Genomic DNA, 21,944 nt, shown 5'->3' with positions numbered 1-21,944 from the left:
AGTTAATTGCACTGTACATTCTTTAATAACTTGATTAAACAAATCATCATTGAATCGAGTAAGTTGCCCTGGTTCAGCACAGGCAAGCTCTTTCACAAGCTGACAAGCCCTTCTACCATAAATATATATCGGTGCCCTCCATTTGAGCTTATCTGGACTTTTTTCTTCAATTAGTCCATTGTCGTCGCCCCGTCGCCGCAACTTTGTCGAAGATGTAATTCCTCGTATGAATATCTTTTCCTCAAGTTGCCGCTGGTTTATTGGAAAAGAGGGGTTAGGGTTTGTGGGGAGGAGAAGAGGGCGGTGTATATATGAAATCCACCATCGACGACATTTGGAGGGGAGGGAAAGGAGGCGGCAGAGGAGGCGAGATAAGAGGTTGTAGGCGAAAGTGAGAGTGGAAGTTGGAGAGAGAAAATGCGTAGTATATTAGACACATAGAGATAACATATGAGAGAGAGGGAGGAACTAAAAAAATTGTAAATGAAGACTTGTCCCAGTCAGCAAAATGATTTTAAAAAAATTGTTCAAAAACTCCAAATCAGCAAAATCAAGTCAATTCGTAAATTATTGACTTTTTTTTCCTGTTACCGGTCATGATGTCCATTAAAAGAAAATAGGTTTGAAAGGTTGGATCATCTAGGAATATCGCATAGGTAGGAGTCGTAGGACTGTTAATGGATTACTGGGAAAATGTTGGATTATTAGAATTAATTTTTCCATTAAAATATTGGAAATCGAAAAATTATATATATATATATATATATATATATATATATATATATATATATATATATATATATATATTTTGGGGGGAAAGTTTCTTGTCTATTTCAAAATCAATACGATTATTATGGGTATGAGCGTGTGACTAATTTAAGTTCATTAAAATCATAAACCACACGGCTCCTAAATTTATAAAACTAGATTAGGCCCCTTGCACGCATGGTTATTCGAAAATATTATTTGTCCATTTTTAAAAAAAAAATTAACTGAAATATATATTTATCCCTAATATGTAATTTCTGCCAACTACGTATTATATGTTATATATGTTTAATATGATGATTTGACCAAAATATTTGATATGTTAATTTGACCAAAATATTTAGTAAGAATATTTTCAACTAATGGCGATTTGAAAACAATATTACCAAAATCATCCAATACTTCAATATTCTATGATCCTAAAAAAAAATTTCCAAACAAAAACTATTTATACAAAAAGGGAGAAAATATGAAAGTAGATGAAGTATGATTATTAGGAAATGGGTTTTTGGCAGGAAAATGTTGCACCAGGAAGTGACACATGTTATTCCCGGTGTCTGATTTAGTATAATGTAATAGATCAGAAAATATAGAACTTGCTTTTAGTCTTGGGGTTAAGGTTATCACAGTTATGTCATGCATGGACTATTGGCATGTCTGATGAGCCATAGAAGAAAAAGTCCTAAGTAGTAAGTGTAGCATTATTTTGAGCAACTTGTACTCCGTATATCACAATGTTGTTTGTTCTTGTGTTGTATCGTGTCGTATTGAGAAGAAAATCGTAATTGATGGTTACTTGCAAGATTTACATGTCAACCACGCACTTTGCAAACCATGCATTTTCATTGATTGTTGAAGCTTCACTCATGTTCCCAATTGTTTACACATTATTCCGCTACAAAAGCATTCAACCGTAATAAAGTCCTCTAGCGATAGCCAATTGGCATGATTGAAACGATTGCAAGTGTCTTTCATAACTAGGCCAAGTCTAAAGTAGATTGAATCATCTGAAAATTGAGTATTTTGGCCCAATCACACTAAGCACATTGAAATTAGGAGAAAGACAAAAAATTTATTGATAAAAAGTTACTTCAAAAAATAAAAATTTAATCAAAATATGTTAAAAGTTACCGAAAATTGGGTAAAGTTATCCGATATCCGTATACAATAAATTTGGCTCAATTACACTACCAACGTCGAAAGGAGAGGGACCAAAACTTTATCCATCAAAATTCACTTCATAATATAAAATATATGTTATAAGTTATCTAAAATTGTGTAAATATTAACCGACGTACAATAAATTGAATGCACACTAACTACTGAATACGTACGAGACCTTTTGGAAATTGAAAGACCAAAACAATAACTGGATTCGGGCAAAAATTTAGATAACGGCTAAGAGATGAATGCACCTTCCATCACAATAACAGCTTCACCAGCTATTTTTACACTCTTTGTTTTTGTATCCACATCTAGTTTCAGAATCCCTCCTCTTGGAGATGCCTGCCATCAATGGGAAAATTATTTTAAATTTAATACTATGTAGAAAAAACAAAAAAATATCTTGTTATACCGGGCAATGTTGTAATTTAAGCTGAGTTTAATCACAAAGTTAACATTTGTTATAATTTATTTATTTTTTTAGAAATGGCCTTTTATAAAGTTAAAAAATTGTGACAAAATACCTGATTAAAAAATGTTGTGAGATAGGATCTAAAATCATTTTTTTGTTGTGAATTGGGACCTACACGTACTCATTTTTCGGTGGTCAACTCAATTTCTCCGGCGTTGACTCCACTACAAAAAAATCATTTTATAGAGACGAGGGATTTCGTATCTAAATAGTCCAAATCCGTCTCAAAATGATGATTGGAGACGGATTTGAGACGAAATGGGGCGTCTCAAAAAAATTTGAGACGGAATTTTGGCAAGTCCATTACAAATTTGAGACGAAAAGTTTGAAACTCTATATACAATCCCATCTCAATTTTAATTTAGAGACGAAATTTTAGTAATCCGTCTCAAGTTTGAGATGCTTATAGTTTCCGTCTCAAATTCCGTCTCTAATAATCCATAATTTTGTAGTGCTCGGGCGTGCGAATCACGTTCCTAATTTTAAAAAAATTCCCTTTCAGATTTCCCTCCACTCCACTCCACCCCCAACTACCTAAAAAAATCATTTTTTATTAGGCACGTGACCCTCACGCGCGGGTCAACGCTGGAAATATTGAGTCGACCACCGGAAAATGAGTGCAGGTCCCAATTCGCAACAAAAAATTGATTTTAGGTCCTATCTCATAATTCTTTTTATAAGGTCGTTTGTCACAAATTTTTTGACTTTAAAATGTCATTTCTGATAAAAAAAAACTCCTTAATGTTAAAAATTATGATGCACATGTCTAACTGTTGCAAGTATTTAGGAACGGATGGAGTACCATGTAGGCCTTGAGATGAAATTTTCCGAGCTTTTTGCTCCAATAAGGCGCCACAGCACAATGTATACTCCCACATACTTGATCCTGCGAATTATGTACTAATTAATTAGCTTATTTTAGTAAATTAATTATATGAAAAATGGAGGGGAAAGAAAGTATACCTCATCAATTCCAAAATTCGGACTAAAAAGGCGAGTAAAAAAATCGAATTCGGATTCTGGAGGAGCTAATCCTGTTATAGCAACACCTCTTCCTGGCCATATTTTAATCTCATCCATTGTTGGAGTAAAATCTACAACATCCTTGCTAGATAATAACTCAACCTATGTACAAAAAAGCTCAAATGTTGACAACAACAACAATGGTTAATACAAAAGTACGTTTATTGGCCTGACCAAATATTTTGGTCACAAGATCTGATAAAAGACGGTCTACTCTGTTGAAATTATTAGATCATGTCCAAATTAATATATTGGTGATCTTAAGGTTCTTTTTGGTTCTGAGGAATACCATTTACAGAGAAAACAAAATTAAAGAAACTAAGGGTTTGTACGACATCATTGTGAGTTTTCAGTTTTAAAAGAACTGGAAATTGATTTCAGTTTTAGTTTTTTCAAAATTATTGAGTTTTATACATAGTACTATGTATATTCATATATAAATAAATAAGAGTGACCTAAGTTTTTTAGAGTAAAACCACTCATTTAATCATCTAACTTAACAGTTTGAAAACCTCATAAGATAAAGTTATTACGTACTTTTTGTAATTCACTTAACTTAACAATTTCGCCCTAAAACGACTCATTAAATCATCTAACCTAACTGTTTTATAATATATGACTATAGGGGGTAGAAGCAAAAAAACATAGGGGGTGTTTGGAAAGCATCAAGAATAGAAGAAGTATGTAGTACTTACAATGAGGTCATTTTCCGGAGCCATTTTCATAATATTCAATGTGGTTGGACCTTTAAGAGATGCAGGGACCAATTTCATCTCAGTTGGATCCAGTTGAACAGTTGGATATAAGGGAAAGATCAACTGAATTAGGGACTTGTTATGTTTTTTACTCTCAATTTTCTCCAAAATCCTCTTAGCCAAGAAAACTCCAGAGTGGGTATCGAATTCAATCTCGTTGCCTTGAATTGCCCCGGTTGAAAATATTGCATGTGCGCATGCTATGGTTCCATGCCCGCAAATTTTCACCTAGTCACAACGATCAAACTACTTATAATTATGATCGAAGTTCAAGTTTACGCATGTCTATATATATGTTAATTGAAACAATTAATGATTTGTAGAATTATGTAAAGAGTACCTCCGAAGCAGGGGCAAACCATCGAAGTTTATACTTAGGCGTCTTCAAAGAAGTCAACTTTGTCACATAGCAAGTCAACAAGTTGAACTCTTGAGCTATTGCTTGTAAATATTCTTTATCTTTCTCTTCGTCTAACAAGAAAACCACCGCTGGATTACCCTTTAGAGGCGAGCTTGTAAATGCGTCTACCTATAATTACATTGATTAATGAATCATATCAACAATGAATTATGGCTCATTTGCACTTCATATTTTAACTAAGAAAAAGATGATGGAAAAGGTACCACAAAGTATTTGAAAGGTGCTCTTGGTCTAACCGTGTTTCCTTTTTTGTTTCCTGCAATGAAGTAATCGATCTTTGTGAAAAAACTAAGACATTTTTGAAATTTATTATGAGCATTTGGTCCATTGGACTCCATAGAACCAAATGAGGCTACAAACACGTACTACAAAAATTCCGAGGCTAGAAGATATATGTTGTACGTAGTACCAAGTATATAGAGTATTAATAATATAATGGTACGTAGAATGAATGAGGAATTAATAATTATTACTACTTATGAATGAAAACTGTAGACAATGACATAATAGTGGTCCTGTGGATACGAAATCCCCAACTGATTCATCAAACGAATTCTCATATTTTAAAAATAAACCAATGTATAAGGTAGAATCTGAAAATTATTTGGAAAAATATACGAGTATGATATTGCCACGAGCTGTTAGACCACTCTCACTAGTGGGGAAAAACAACTCCTCACCACTATCTCTCTACCACTTTCTTACTCCTCCACATCACTTTCCTCACATACAAATTTTGTTACAACAAACTCATCCCACCAATGAGCAAAAAAAAAACTCCTCACCACTTATACTTTTATTATTCACTAAACCCCACCACACTTTCTATTTCCCACATACTTCATCCATTTTGTATTTATTCAATTATATTAATAACTTAAATGAATTTTAACAATTAGTTAAGATAAATTTACGTTAATTATTTTACGTTAATTATTTACGTTAATTATTTAACTTAAGATAAATTTACGTTAATTATTTTATTAACGTTATTTTTATATATATTGTTAATACTATAAATTTTATTGAAAATATTTCATAAATTAAATAAAATAAAGGGACATAATTGAATAAAATACATAATAGATGGACTAAAGCAAGACAATCGGAAATAAGATTTTCAAAAATATATGCTACTGGAAATGTTCAGTAATTTTCAAAAAATAACACAAATTATAGTAATACTTGGTATGAAAAATGATTTTGATGATTTTAGAGAAAGAAAATTGATTTTTGAAAGTGTATCAAAATATAGCAAATTTGGTCTCTATTTATAGATCTTGAAATTTTATGACCGTTTGTATAATTTTTATTTTTTTTTATTAATTTTTGTTACGCAAAATTAGCCATTAATCGAAATAGTCGTTACAATTTGCTTGAATATTTTGATTGGTTGAACACTTGGGCCCACAGCTGCCATTTGTTTATCACAGCTGCCATGTGCTCTTCCTTTTTTTTGGAATGTAGTGGAAATTCCAAAAATAACGGTAACTTTGGCAATTATTCGCGTGAATCACCCACTTTTCACCTCAAACAATTCAGTGGTGGGCCCATTATTTTTGGCGAGCTGATTATCAAAATGGAACCCCGCGCGAGCAGATTTTTTTTGCTCGTGAGATATTATTCGTCTCCCTGTTGATGGGATGCGTGCTTTTTTTTCCTCACCGATTTTTGCTCGTGAACACATTTTTCCTCACTGCTGGGAGTGCTCTTAGATCAAGAATATACTGATGCATTTGGTACGCCCTACGTGGTGTAGTGTAGCAGCACTTTCCTAAATTTTTTACAGCTACTAACAAGATCTTTGCCTAATCACGATTAAAACTGAGGACCCAAGTTGACCGTGTACAACAGATCAAAGATTTAAATCTATGTTCTTCTATTTGGCCTTTTGTATTGCATTATGGGTCATTCAAACCAAAAAATATTAAAAAATATTGGTAGAGTGATAGATCAAGGTGACTAAGGCCCTGTTTAGTTCACCTTATTTCATGACCTTATTACTTATTTCAGATTTAATTAGATCAAACCAAATCAGATCAGATCAATCAGAAAAAATAAGTTCAGATCAGAAAAAATAAGTTCAGATAATATCAGATCATGCCAGATTATTATTATTATTATTATTATTATTATTATTATTATTATTTTATTATTATTATTGCTTTAATAAAAAAGAATGTTGTAGTCGTTGGAATTAAAATCTATTATTTAAGGCATAAAAAAACATTAACAAAACATTCAAATTCACCATTTCTAAATTAAAACCATTAAGTCCAGATCAGAAACGATATGATCAGATCATGTCCATATCATAACTACTCCCTCCGTCCCAGAATAGTCGTTACACTCTCTTGGGCACACAGTTTAATGTGATAAGTAGTAGTATGGTTATCAATTATTAATTTATTGAAAAAGTTGATGCGATAGGAGTTAGTGGAGTAAATTTTTAATTGAGTGAGAGAGGATGTGGGGACAAAAAAAAATAGTGGGAAGAGACAATATAATAATTGTGGGGTCATTCCTAATATAGAAGTGTAACAACTAATCTGGGACGGACGAAAAAGGAAAGTGCAACAACTACTCTGGGACGGAGGGAGTAATTTTTACAGATTAGAACCATTATATATTCAGACTAGAACCGGTATGATCAGATAATATCCAGATCATAGTTGATCTGTACTATTCATGTCCAGATCATGTTCAGATCTTCAAAGATCTTGTCTAGATCAGAACCGATCCTTACAAATCATGTCTGATCCTTACAGAACTAATATGTTCAGATCAGAACTGATTTGTAAAGATAATGTCATGATCAAAATCAATATGTCTAGATTAGAACTGGTCTAGATATCGACTTTGTACAGATTATGTTAAGATCAGAATTGATCTGCAGAGATCATGTCCATACTAGAATTAATTTGTACATATCATGTCCAGATCAGAACTTGTCTATAAAGATCGTGCCTAGATCAGAACTGATCTGTACAAATCATGTCCATATCAGAATTGATCTGAATAGATCATGCATATATCAGAATTGATATACACAGATCATGTCCAGATCAGAATTTGTGTAACATTAATTTTACACGTAAGTCTTTTAATATTAATAAATGTAGATTTTTGTTTAAACTTAATTCTGAAAAATCAGATCAGACCAGATCAGATCAGATCAGAAAAAGTAAGTTAAGATTTGATTAGATCAGAAAAAAATATTTTTGGATCAGACTAGACCAGATCAAATCAGGAGAAATAAGGTGAACTAAACGGGGCCTAAGAAATCAGATTCAATATATATGAATTTTAATTAAACTTCTAAATATTCGTGGCAGACCACTAGGCTTATCCGGGTTAGAAAACTTAGAATTGGGCACCCTGGTCTAGGTTGGTCCGTGTTGGGTTGGACGTTCGTTGGTTGAGGCTAACCTATCTTAGGTTGGCTCATGTACTCATGGTTGATTCGGTTTTGTATCGGGTTAGGTTGGGTGGTTCAAGAGTTTGAGTGTGCGCCTTTCGTGACTAACAACCAAACAATGACGGGAACAATCGTCGCAAATGTCTTTTTACGACGGGTTAATGACGAGATTTTCCATTAACGACGGCTCCCTTTATGACAGGTTCGCAACAGAAAATTCCGTCATTAATCAACGATTATTGGCATTTATCGACGGGATTTCCCGTCGTTAATGGTACAATTTTTTGTAGTGTATGTAGAGTATGTACGTTCTTGGTTGACTTTGATTTGGATTAAATTAACCCATAAATTGGGCTAATCCAACACTCCAACCAAATCGTGGTTAACCGGCTCAATGGCCTTTTCCCTCACCCCCATGAAAAACAAGTTTTCAAGTGAAGTACGTACAATCTATGACTAGAGACGACGTAGGCTATCAAAATCTGACCCAATATAACTGATATCCGACAAAAATTGAAGTGACCCAAAAAAAAAAATCATACTTTCAATCCTCATGACTATAATGACCTTGTACAAAACATTATCCGATTATATCTATATCAATTATACTCGTATCATAACCGATCGAAGACCCAATTTGACGATCCTACTAATCTAGAGCCAAAAGAGAGAACTAGTCGTAGGAGAGTTTTAGAGCTGGCAATAATTAAAGGGAATAAGTGCTAGAAACTTTAGTTCGTAGAGGCCGGCCGCCAGCTGAAAAATATACGTAGTAGGTTGTACATTTTTCAACCTTAATATAAACAAGTTAAACATTGAATGGAAGTGTAATTAACGTTAATTAAATGTAACGTGGGTCGTGGAAATGTGTCCTCAAAGTAAACCTAAACTTAAAAATAAAAATAAACCTTAGCTTGCCAACCTTCCACAATACGGAGTACATTTTATTTTCTTTCTTCACAGACAGTTAAGGATGGTTGAGGAGAGGGTGGTTAAGGATGAATGCGGCAGCATATCCACTCTCACGGAGTTGGAGGCGGCGAAGGCTACAACACCGTCGGCAGGCAGCAATGACAACAATAACTCGTCTACATCTCTTCAAGAATCCAATACATCTTTCTTCAAAACTATCTTTAACTGCGCCAACACCATCTTAGGTATATATGCTAATGCTATGCATCCTTTTGTCCTTATGTAGTTATTACTTGTCAAACTTGTGTGTTGCTCGCATTGCATGGGAAATTGTTTTTCACCATATATTGGACAAACAATTTGTTTGCATATTGAAACAATAAAAGAACTATGTTACTATAAGAATGTAGTTTGAGCAAACGTATTGATCTCGATGATACGAACAATCAGATGAACATATAATGAATAGTTGTCCCATAATATATGGGATATCACTGTCTTAAAAGACGATCCCGCTACCTCCCGTTGTAGTATAACAAAAGCGGCCGTCCTCTAAGATTAATACAACTCCGAATTTGTGTGCATTCACAAATCCGAATGGAGACAAAATATTTGCTCAGAACAAAAGCACACGAAAAAAATTAATGTAGGCCCACAACCCAACTGCGCATCATAAGACCCGAGCCCATCCCAACCAGCCTACACGCGCATGTGAGTGTGTCCACCAAGCCTACCTACTACTTTATTAAACAAGAAGCATACTCATACCCTCAATATATAAATAAAGCAATTGTTTAATGTTCTACTAATGTGAGACATTTCTCACTTTACACTTCTCACTCTTTTCTTTTGTTTTCTCAACCGGAATTTCCTAACACAATTTCCACCCATTTACCAACCAAACATATCATTCCCTATCACTTTGAGTAGAGCATATCAAATTAATCCACTTCGAGTTGAACCAAATTTGGACCGATTACTCCATTTGGGTATTAGGCCAATTAGTTTAGCCAATCTCTTTAGGAAGAAAAAAAATTATTAATTCCGATTACAATTAAAGAATCATTTCCAGCTTATGTACATTAGGACCCGTTGCCATTTCGAACTAGTTTATAACTTTCTCGCTACGAAAATGATAAAGGTCGCAACATACGACATTTAAGTCATGTCACAATTATGACATAACATGTTTATGTGTTATTATTTAAATTGAAAACTAAAATATTTAACTTATATAACCTATTATATATGTTAGAAAAAAAAGATAGGAAAATCTTAATATTCTAATTTGTTTCCTTCTTCATATCGACTACCTTAATTACATATTTTCATAGTAAAAATATTCTGATGACGTATAACCTACCACTACAAGAATTTGTATCTTTAACGACAACCTAATTACGACGGGTCAAAAATCCCGTCGCAAAAGCCTTTTGCGACGGGGCTAACAACCAAACAATGACGGGAATAACCGTCGCAAATGTCTTTTACGACAGGTTTACGACGGATTTACGACGGGATTTCTATTAACGACGGCCCCCTTTTATGACCGGTTCGCGACAGGAAATCCCGTCCTTAATCAACGATTATTGGCCTTTCGCGACGGGATTTCCCGTCGTTAATAGTACAATTTATTGTAATGTACGTGACACCTATATATACCCATTAAACTCCGACATATAAAATTGCGACAATTAAATATTATCGCAACTTAAGACCTTTTTCATCACCCCGTACAACTATATATAAATTCATGAGCTCATGACGATTATGAGAGAATATATAAAAATCTCACTTGAAGGTGGTATATATCAAACAACAAACCACATGCCACATTAGTACGTCACCTAGTCACCAAGCATCAAACAGTTTCTGCCGAAAAAAATACTTTCTCCGATTTTTAATACTTGTAATGTTTGTGATTTCTACACTATTTACATATTATACTTTGATCATTGTTGATGATTTATACGTAAGATAAAACATAATTATGTGTGATCTTGTTAGATTCGTCTTAATGTGTATTTTCAAAATATTAACTTTTTATAATTTTTTCTTAAAAAGAATTAATTAAAGATATTAATGATCAAAGTTGTGCATTGACATACATAAAAATGACAAATATTACGAATAAAAATGAACGGGAGAAAGTATCAAACAGTCTTATATGAGACGAGCTCATGGTTAAAGATGGCTTTGTTCCATCTGTTTAATCCTTATATATGGTCCAAGGGTTAAATGGGTTGCTCTCTTACATGGTAGAAGTGTCATATCATATACGATGCACGTATTAGTATAATATATCCTCAAAAGGAGTTGAAACATCAAACATAAAAAGTACGGAGTGTTGGATTAGAAGATGACATATTTAATTGCATTATAATTTGTATATCTAATTGTGCGTGGATTAAATAATTGAGTTGGGTCTACTACGTGGGCTTGGACTTGAACTTGAGTCTATGCTAGTGTGAGAATCGGATATATATATATACATATACATATACATATTTCTAAATTAGTAGATTGTTTACTCAAAAAAGTTTTTCTTTTAAGGTACGAACATCACTTTTTTTTTTACAGACCAACATCACTTATATCAACGGTTATTACACCTTGATTAAAATTAAACAGTAAAAAAAGGGTTTTGTCACATCTTGGGGATAATAAAAGAATAGAAACTAAAAAAGGAAAGGGTTGTTAGTGGGACCAAATAAATAGGTACTAGTAGAGCTGTCAAAAATCGACCCGATCCGAAAACCGACCCGAACCCGACCCGAAAATACTGGGTCCTGAACAAGATATTGTGACCCGTAACCCGATTTTATCCGAACCCGAGCAACCCGAAAAGGAATGGGTCAAAACCCGACCGAACCCGTTTTGGACCCGACCGTTTGAAAATCATTGTATTTATAGTAATAAATGAGATTATGAGAAAATTTAAGCATAAAAAACACGCTATTTTTACTATTGTTCTGTGTAATATGATTTTAATTTGAATTATACGCCATTTTATGGTTGAATTTGACAAAATATAAACTTTCGTAGGAAAATTTGTTAATTTGTGCCAATATTTTGTATATTTTTCACCTAAATTAATGAAAATATAATGCGCATTTACTCTTAACCCGTTGGGTCAACCCGAACCCGAAAGTTCTGGGTCTTGAACAAGCATTTGTAAACCCGAACCCGAAAGTGACCGACCCGATTCAACCCGAACCCGAAAGTAATTTTTCACAACCCGACCCGACCGACCCGTTTGACAGGTCTAGGTACTAGGATTGCTAAAAGCCAAAGAAGAGAAGATGCGCTACTTGTTGGTTTTGAAGCTGTTGGGCTCTGGGCTTATATTGACATTTTTGGGTTTCATGGGGGCCAGGCCCCAGTTGGCCCCCTGAAAGATCCGTCATTGCGGCTAAGGCTATTTACTAGAATTACGCAACGAAATTAACTAACTTTCAAAATGTATTAAATAGTTAATGATAAATAAAATAACTTGTAACTCTCAAGGCCCAAACCAAAGTAATAAATCGTTTTAAAAATAGTAATAGTAGTCATAGTCATGACTATAAATAAAAAATAGAGTTTATAAATGCGAAAGAAGAAGTAGTCTCTCAACACTATTCCCATGATAATTTCTCCCGCAAGTTATCTCTACCAACCTGCTTATTGAAAACTACTCCCCAACAATGCAAGTGCAATGATGGATCATCATAGGGTCATTAAGGCGAAGGCCATGACCGAAAGACATGAAGTACGAAGTCAGCAAAAGCTGAGTACGAACAAGCTAGAATAACATTCTATCCTAACATGTTTCACTCGAACAATAAAGATAATCCACATGCAAAAGCCATTCAAGTAAACCAATAAATCATGAAGACCAACTCAAGACTTGACAAGACTCTTAACTCATTGGTTAATAAGAGTTTAGCTTCGAACGGGTAAAATATAATAACAAAACCCACTGAGGGAAACAACCACTGAGGGAAACTGAGGGTGTTGGGAGCCCACCATGCACCAAATAATAAAGAGTCGGGCTTTCTACCGACAGTCGGACCATACCGATGAAATTCCTGCGCATTTAATAAGCGAATAACCAAAAGAATGAAACAACGTCTTGTATCATTCGAGGAGTACGAGTTTCTCTGACGCGACTCCCCCCATTGTTCATACTCAAGGTATATACGTTCCAAGAGTTTTGAAGCTCATTCGGGTTGCACTTTATGTTAACTAGTATGTTATGTTCAAGACTCCACCCAAAGACATAACTCACAAGTAATTCAACAATTACACAAACAAATAATTCAACAATGACACTTCATTTTAATCCTTTAGGACTTGTGATCAAACATAGGACTCAAGTGAATTTACTCCATTGTTCCTTCTCAAAAACACTGTTTGAGATAACCCGACATTGCCTGTTAACAAGCGGGGTGTGCCCTTAGCACGAATAGTCCTTAGTTCAATTCACATAAACTTCTTAAATGTATTCTACACTTGCGATAGAATAAACGATGCACTGAGGCAATACAATAAACAATGCACTCGGGCAATATTCAACTGGCTCATTGTATGCTAGACATCCCGTACTATAACATAATCATAATAACTTGCATGCGCAACACTCATACATGCATACCAATCCGAACAACATGCTTGACATAATTCAACGATTATCTAAGTCCATAACATGATAGTTGAACAGAATCTATAAAGCATTAATCAATTCATAACATGCTCATTCACATAGATCAAATAATAATTCCCACATGCTTGTCTACACATCAAACATGAATTCCCAACACATAAGTTCACATGATTCGCATCCAATATACTTCATAAAGTCCTCATGGGATGGGTGGTCACCTAGTCTTGTACGTACCTGGAATACCTAAGTACGGGGCCACTGTGCGAATCACGACTCACTAGAAATCAACTCCTATAAACACAAAAGAGAAACTTAATTATTAATCATGCAGGGCCGGCTCCGGCAATTTGGTGGCCCTGTGCTAGCTTTAAAATCGAAGCTCCTACGAGGCCCCTAAATTTTTTTCAAAAGGAAATTAACTGAACATATTACTATTACATTACAGATTTTAAAACAAAATGTAGAGGAATCCTCTTTCATCTGACAAAATTTGATAAATCAAACAATAATTACATAAAAATCAATAAAAGTAAAAATTTAAGATAGACATAATTGTTGATTGAACGCTCGTCAAACCCCAAAAATATAGATGAATTGGAGATCTTGAACCCGTTTTCGCCCTTTGCAAAAAAAAAATCGAAATTAGGGGTATTTGAAACTTGACAGATCTTTAATTCTGATGGTTGAACACCTTAATTTTAGGTTGTTTGTTTAAGAAAAAAGGAATTAAATGGATTGATATATTTGAAAGAGAAGATGAAAAGTATTTTTTCATAATTGTAGAAAAATAGGGGAAGAACGAATAAATTCAGTTAATTAGAGTATTTTTGGAGAGAAAATTAAGATGATTAATTATTTAGGGAATCAAAGTATGGGAAAGAGAGAGAAATTGAAGAGGTTTGCCTTTGATTCTTCCAATAACAACACCAGTCACGAGGAAGAAGAAGGATGCATTTACTTTTCTTTTCTTTTTTTTAAAGTTTTATTTTTCAGCAAATTTAATTTTTTGGGCCCAAAAATTTGGGGCCCTGTTCCATAGCTCCGGTTGGACCCCCCAATAGCCGGGCCTGTAATCATGTTAACTAAATTTCCAGCAACTATTTAAGAATCTAAAACCCTTGGTTTAATTAGAAATTAATCGTTATCCGTCAATTTAATAGTCTCAAATAGTCAACTCAAGTCCTAGCATAAAAACATTGACTTTTTAGCTTTAAAATCATTAAAATCAACACTTTAAAGCTTAATAATAAATCTGAAAATTTAAGTTGATTCCCATAATTTAAATCGTCATTAAATTATGTGAATCAATCGCTTGAACAATCGGAATTGCAATCCTACTAATATGTCATTAATAAAATCATGTTTTGACCTTAAAAATTGACACTTTAATTAACCCTTAAATATATCATAATTCTTTTGAATTAAAATCAATCTCATCAATTCAAATACTAAGTATTAAAACACGGTGTTCATAACCGTTCCCAGCAATTTAAATAATCCAAATAATTAAATAATCGCAATTAAATAATTAAAACAATTTAAAAACTGAAATTTGAAAAGTTTCAAAGTATACAATTTGATTATCAACAATCAACAACACACACACACACACACACACACACACACACACACACACACACACACACACACACACACGAGAGTTGTGGTGCGTATGAATCCTACGTGAACAAGCATGTTGTTATTATTTATAATCGTTGAATTTAATGTCAAGCATGTTGTTCAAGTATTATTATGCATGTATGATTGTTTCACATGCAAGGGATTATTATTATGCTATTGTACGTAATGTCTAGCATATGTTGAGCCATGTATTCGTGCCTCGTTGCACTATTTGTTCTACCCCGTCTGTAGGGTATGTTTGGGAAATCTATGTTAATTGAACTAAGTACTTGAGTCTGGTATGTTTGATCACAAGTCCTAATGAATTAAAAGAAGAGTGTTGTTTGGTTAATTGGTTGCTTTTATTACATGCCATGTTGTTGTGTCTTGAGTTCACCTTGTGAATAAAATATTAATTAACGTAAAGTGCAACCAGAACAAGTTTCAAAACTCTTGAAACGTATATACCTTGAGTATGAACAATGGGGGAGTCTTGCCGGAAAACGTGTACTCCTACGAATGATACAAGACGTTGTTTCATTCTTTTTATGCGCTGTAATTATGTCGGTATGGTCCGATAATTGGTTACTTTGATTTATTTTGGTGTTTGGTGGGCTCCCAACACCCTTCCTTTTATGGATATTTCTTTTAGGCCCGTTCGAAACTTATCTTAATAAATCTATGAGTCAAGAGTCGTGTCAAGTGTCGAGTCTTGTCTCCATGATTGATTGTTAATTAAATCTTTTGCATGTTGATTATTTATATTGTTGAGTGAAACATGTTAGAATAGGATTTCATTCTAGCTTGTTCGTACTCAGCTTTCGCTGACTTCGTGCTTCATGTTTCTTTTGGTCATGCCCTTTTCCTTAATGACCCTACGATGATCCACCATTGCATTTGCGTTGTTGGGGAGTAGGTTTTAAATAACAGGTTTGTAGAGATAACTTGCGAGAGAAGTTATCTAGCATGGGATTGAGTTTGAGCGCCGTTTTTCTTCTGCATAATAAACTCTACTATTTTATTAGTCACGACTACTTAAATTATTTAAACTGCTAGTTAATGGATTTTGGATTGTTAAATGTTTTGGTTTTGGGTCGTTATGGTTTCAATTTGTATGGAGGCCATTAACTATTAATTATGTTTTTTAGTTAGTTATTTCCACTGCGTAATTCTGTTAATAGCCTTAACCGTTATCACGGCGGCGATAATATGTTAGTAATTCCTTTATTTTAAAGTTAGAAAATGGTTTTATAAAAGCAAGGAATTATCAGGGTGTTACAACTACGGTGATTAAAAAAATGTTAAGCCTTTGAGGTAAGAAATATAATAATAACATTTTATTTTTGCAAAAGTACAAAACTAATTAATTACGGAGTATTTGTTATTCTTACCCCTCTAATCTCCCCCCCTCTTGAACATACATTATCGGAAACTAACAACACCACTTCAGTTTCTATTTCCTTTATTAATGGAGTTCGTCCATTATAGTTCACAATTCAGCGATAATTTAATCAGAAAATGTTAAGTAACTAATTTCTAATATACACATAATTTAACATGGAAACCCAACAAAACCAAAATGTTCCCGTGAATGTTTTAACACGGACCTATAAAATGGGTCGTGTCAAGTGCGGATCGGGCCCAAAATTAAATGAAATTGGTCGGTTGTTGGGTCATAAATATGTCATATTCAGCCAGGGCCCAAATAGCACAACCCAATCCGATCCGACCAATTTTTTTTAAAAAGAAAATGAGTATACAAGTCCTAGCCTAAAAATACTATGTACTCTGTATCAATCTATCATACTTCCCACTGCACGTCACCCCTTTAAAAGCATCATCATTCGAAACAATGGCCGAACGTCATTTTACTTTGTAACAATTTAGAAATCACGCAAAAAGTATGCTTTACCTTTGTGATTAACGTATAAACATCACAAAGTATATATAAAAAAAATCAAACAAACTTAACAAATCTAAATCAACACAAAAACAATAAATATTTGGCATCATTAATATCATACAAAATCACAAAAATTGTCTAATTGCAATCATTATTCTCACAAAATATCACAAAATTAACGAGTACTCATTAACTCAAATCTAAAGGCGAACAAAATTAACCAGTAAAAACCCCCCAAAAAGTTGACAAATTGATAAATAATACTACGTATTAACTCATAAGTCTTATAATTTGTTTTTGATTTATTTTATTAGTTTTTTTTTTGGCGGGTTTTATTTTATTAGTTTGAATAGTCAACATTGAGTTAAAGGTAAGTTAAACTACTAAAAATCACCTTAGGTCCCAAAATCCCAATTATTGAACAAAAAAAATGAGACCTTAATTGGTGAGTTTTTGTAAAACTTAGACCCCGACAAAGAGGTTAACTCGATTTTACCTTACTCTTATGGACTTGTTGGAATTTGAGTAATGATTATCCGTTCTTTCTGGAGGTGTATTGGCATCATTAATGCCCTGCACAGCTGCACTGCCCTAACGCCCTAAGACAAATCTGTGCTGTATCTGTCTATCAACTTTCATCTTTACAAAATATTAAAGCCGTAAACTGCAAACTGCAAGTCATGGCTTATCTTAATATCTTGGAACATAGGAAATTGTTGGCCTTATTGCAACTAAAAAAAGGAGAAAATATTTTTAATGTCGTTGATCTGAGTTATTGTAACATAGGGTGCTACAGCCTGTATCATCAATTCATCAGTACACTACGTACGAGAGTATGCTCATTCCAAAATTAAACAATCAAAAGATGAAACTATTAGCAGTACGTATAATTTCCGGTAAAATATACAGGGAGGGGAGGATCTCATATCTACAGCTGTTGATCAATGTATATTTTTGTACTTGAGTGAAGTTGTATATATTACAGGGTAAGTGGGTTTGATGGTTGATGAAATATTGGCATTTTCGACATTGTTACATTGCCTAACAACACACTAGGAGCCACTGTATCCTCCAAAATAACAGGATGAACCTGTGTAACTTTTTCGGGTATAACTCTATCCCCCTCTACCTTAGCAAGGGCTTCGAAATGCATCTTCACCTTCTCGGGCTTTGTCCTCCACTCAGGAAAGCCCTCCAGGTTGATCCCATCTCCTTCTTGGAGCTGCTTCTCCACCTTGAATCCAACCTTCAAGTACGTCTGAGCAGAAACATCAGCCTTTAACAGCCTGAAGGAACCCTTTTTGTTGGCTTTAGGCCCCAACACAGAAGAGAGCAATTTTTCAAGACCAAGCAAGTTTGAATTTGAACCATTCAAAGAGGACATGGGCCACAATGTGGTAAATTGTTCAGGTGTTAGAAGAGTAGGAACTTCACTTGGGATATCAATGGCAGTGGCTATTTCAACGGGTTTGTTAGTTGATGGTGAAGACAATTCAACCAGACCAGGAGCAAGGCGTTTCAGCTTCAAGCGGTTGGATGATGAGTGTGAGGAAGGAGAAGGAGATGCCAGGGAGGTAGGGCCTACAACACGAAGAGAGAGAAGGGGAGCACCTTTTGAACCAGAAACATGGTGAAGGTGCTGTGCTAGACTGAGGAGACCAGAGGCGAAACCATTTTGAGTTTGGTTCAAGGGTAGTGGGAGTTCAAGAGGCTGGCGCAAGCTTACTGATTTTGCACCCTTGACTGTTACAACAGCACCTTCTGCAAGAATTACTTTTCGCAATTCACCAGCATCCACATCATGCTGCGTGACAACAGAATAAATGTCATCAATATCCATAAAGATTGAATAGCATGTACAAGAAAATAGAAACAATGATCCTTCAATTTACGCACATTGGAACTAAAAATCACCAGACACTGGTTATTTAGCATAAAGTTTTAAATGATACGCGCTATGAATCACCTTTTTCGACCTGTTTCAGTTCCCATACATGCTGTCAAATGAGCCTCATATATCAAACAGTTTCTTAGCAAACACTACAATTGGTTTAGTTTTCACAGAGAAATGCAAAAACACACTTCAAATAATCAAATATACAGGGACAGGACAAAATTACGGAGTACATTGCAACTTGAAACCTATCATGTGTTCTTTCCTAGTCATCGAGGAGAGCTCGATCAAAGATCAATTAGTTCAATTCACATTGCAACTTGGAACCTATCATGTGTTCTTTCCTAGCCATCGAGCAGAAATCAATCAACACTAAATTAGTTCATTTAACTGTCATTTTGTCTTTCCTGATGCTATCTTCCTATAGCAGGAACAATGTACATGGACTTGTCAATATAAATTCTAACTGCATAAATTACCAATCACTAGAAGTCAATGAAACAAAGAAGAAAAAGGCTTACCGGCAATGAGAGCCTCATGTGTTTGGCATCCTGAATCCAGAGCTCCATAGGACCTGCAAGCTGAAAGGGTGCTAAAACTGGACCCATATTTTCCTCCATCATCTTCCTCTCAATCAATCCATTCTCCTCCCCTGGTTTAACAGGCTTTTCCACCCGAAATATTGGCAAATCGACATATTCCCATCGTTTCACATCCTCCAAAAGCTTCACTGGGAGTACCTTATTGTCGATTTCGACATCAAACTCATACGCCACTGAATGCCCCACCAACGTATCCCTCATATCAAACCCCGTTATTTTGAAATCATCTGTCTGGAACCCTAATCCTTTCACTACAGCTTCCTTCAAATCCTAAAACAATAACAGCCTACAATTAATCAATTGTATATAGACCAGAACAAATTGCGAAAATTGAAAATTATTACTTTTCTCACAAACCATCCTGATTAATATCCCAATTACAAAATTTCCAATTCCTTGATTCTACCAAATCCAACACCAATGAATCCACAATACAATTTATCAAAAAATTAGGATTTTCCAGAAACTGATTAAACTCGGTTTCTTCAAATTTACAATCCGCTCATCAATCAATCAAATTGTAAAAATCAAACAAAATCAAACCTCCAATTCTAGATTGTCATTAATTGATTTCCAAAAAAATTAAACTTAAATCAAACAATATAACACACATTGAACAAAGAGGAGAGAGAGATTACAGAAATCGCTTTCGGAAACGGTGGATTGACGTCGGGAGATGAAACGAGAGCAGAGGAAGAAGGCAAAACCGCCATTGATACAATTATAGCCGAAGCTAGAGCTCCTAAGATGGTAAAGGACGCCATTAAAGTTGCAGAAATCGAAGATTTGGATGTACCTTTTTTAAAAAGAGGGAAATTTATTTTTGTTTTAAGGATTAATCGACCTTACGAAATAAATATTGTTACACGGAGGTGAAGTTCTAGACTTTTTGTTCTAAGAATGTTCTAGGGAGGTGGTGACGGGAAAATTAAGTCCAATGGGGTGAGAGATTGTGATGTGGTGGACTGGTGGTACTTTTTGATTGGCTTAGCTTTGCTGTTTAATGAGGAGAGAGAAAATCTGGGGGTTATTTTAGGTGGTTTGAAGTTGGTTAATTCGTTCATGTTTTTTTTTTTTTTAATTTTAAGGTAAGTTAGGCCCTTTTCTTTATCAATCCCACTGGCATGGACCAGGCTCACGTTATTATTAATGCTTGCATTTAGTTTATTTTTTCATTTGAATAATATAAATAAAAAAAAATCAATGTCGTCGTACCACGTGGTATTTAACAAGGGACTCAACTTTTGGCCCAAGGGATACACTTTTTATTTGTTTTGGTTAGTTTTTGGCCGAAAAAGGAACACTAGGTCCTAAAAGGTGAAAAACAAATGCAGGTCCCAAACGGTGAAAATTGTGAAAGGTTGGACCCCAACTTTCTACTCATTAGACCCCAACTTTCTACTTAACTCACTTATTCAGTCTACACTTTTTTATATTCGACTATCTTTTATAATCTTTTTGGGGAGGGTGGGGAAAGGAGAAGAGGAACAAAACAAAGATTTTGCAGTCTGTACAACAAATAGCATATTTCCCAGAAACATATTGCTGATAGCTAGAACAAGTCCACAAACATGACAAGGAAGAAATACTTTCCCCATGAAACTGGAAAACCTAACCCAAAATCGCAATTACTTGAACATTTAAACACAAAATCGCAGCAATTGAAATTTCAGAAATTCAGGGGGAAAACACAACTTCGTAGAAATTGAAGTTGAAAAAATCAGAAGAAAAAAAAAACCTAACTTGGAGCAAATATTACAAATTGAAATTGAGATCTAAAATCGAATAAACACACAAGAAATTCTGAAATTCGAAACAAAAATTAGAGAGAAGAAGAGAGTGAAGAGTGTGAGAGTGCTGAGAAAAAAAACCTAAATTTGAAGTTCGCTAGCGATGATGGTATGGTCGCTGGTGGTAGTGAAGTCACCATGGTAGCGTAGTTCTCCGGTGGTAGTGCGATTCGCAGGTGGTGGTGAGTATGTGAATTAGTTCGCTAATGGACAATGGTTGCCTTTCCCGGAAACCTTGTATATGAGTCAAGGGAAGAAAGAGCAAAGACAACAGGGTCAATTCTAGCTTTGCAAAGGTGACAAATGAATTAAACTAGAGACCCATTATGTTAAACGATAGGTCTTTTTTATTTAAATTTGTTTTGTACGAAGGAGGTGGGTCCTGTAATACATAAGAGACCCGTTTAGTTAAATAGTGGGTCTTTTATTTCTGTTATTTTATTTTTCATGGGAAAGAAATTGCCCTTTTCATATACTAAATACCCGTTAAATCAGATAACGGGTCTCTTACATTTTTCCCTCTAATTTTAAGTGGGTCATTTGATTCATAAGAGACC

At 34.5% G+C, this 21,944-nt stretch overlaps 2 protein-coding genes across 2 annotated transcripts; both read right to left on the bottom strand.

Annotated features, from left to right (window-relative positions):
- Positions 1-1,976: 1,976 nt before the first annotated feature.
- On the bottom strand, positions 1,977-5,844 carry LOC110787986 (uncharacterized). Its single transcript, XM_021992620.2, has 6 exons — positions 4,807-5,844; positions 4,523-4,711; positions 4,123-4,410; positions 3,368-3,529; positions 3,207-3,290; positions 1,977-2,274 (listed from the first exon to the last, which is right to left on the bottom strand). Exons 1-6 carry the CDS (start codon positions 4,939-4,941, stop codon positions 2,167-2,169), a joined length of 966 nt encoding a protein of 321 aa, XP_021848312.2. The 5' UTR covers positions 4,942-5,844; the 3' UTR covers positions 1,977-2,166.
- A 12,107-nt stretch (positions 5,845-17,951) lies between these two features.
- On the bottom strand, positions 17,952-20,547 carry LOC110788014 (protein TUNICAMYCIN INDUCED 1). Its single transcript, XM_021992648.2, has 3 exons — positions 20,236-20,547; positions 19,517-19,867; positions 17,952-18,905 (listed from the first exon to the last, which is right to left on the bottom strand). The coding sequence occupies exons 1-3, from the start codon at positions 20,359-20,361 to the stop codon at positions 18,081-18,083; spliced, it is 1,302 nt and encodes a 433-aa protein (XP_021848340.1). The 5' UTR covers positions 20,362-20,547; the 3' UTR covers positions 17,952-18,080.
- Between the last annotated feature and the right edge of the window lie 1,397 nt (positions 20,548-21,944).

The sequence above is a fragment of the Spinacia oleracea genome, chromosome 4 (assembly GCF_020520425.1).
Source record: "Spinacia oleracea cultivar Varoflay chromosome 4, BTI_SOV_V1, whole genome shotgun sequence".
Lineage (NCBI taxonomy): Eukaryota > Viridiplantae > Streptophyta > Magnoliopsida > Caryophyllales > Amaranthaceae > Spinacia > Spinacia oleracea.
This window is presented reverse-complemented; position numbering and strand designations above follow the sequence as displayed.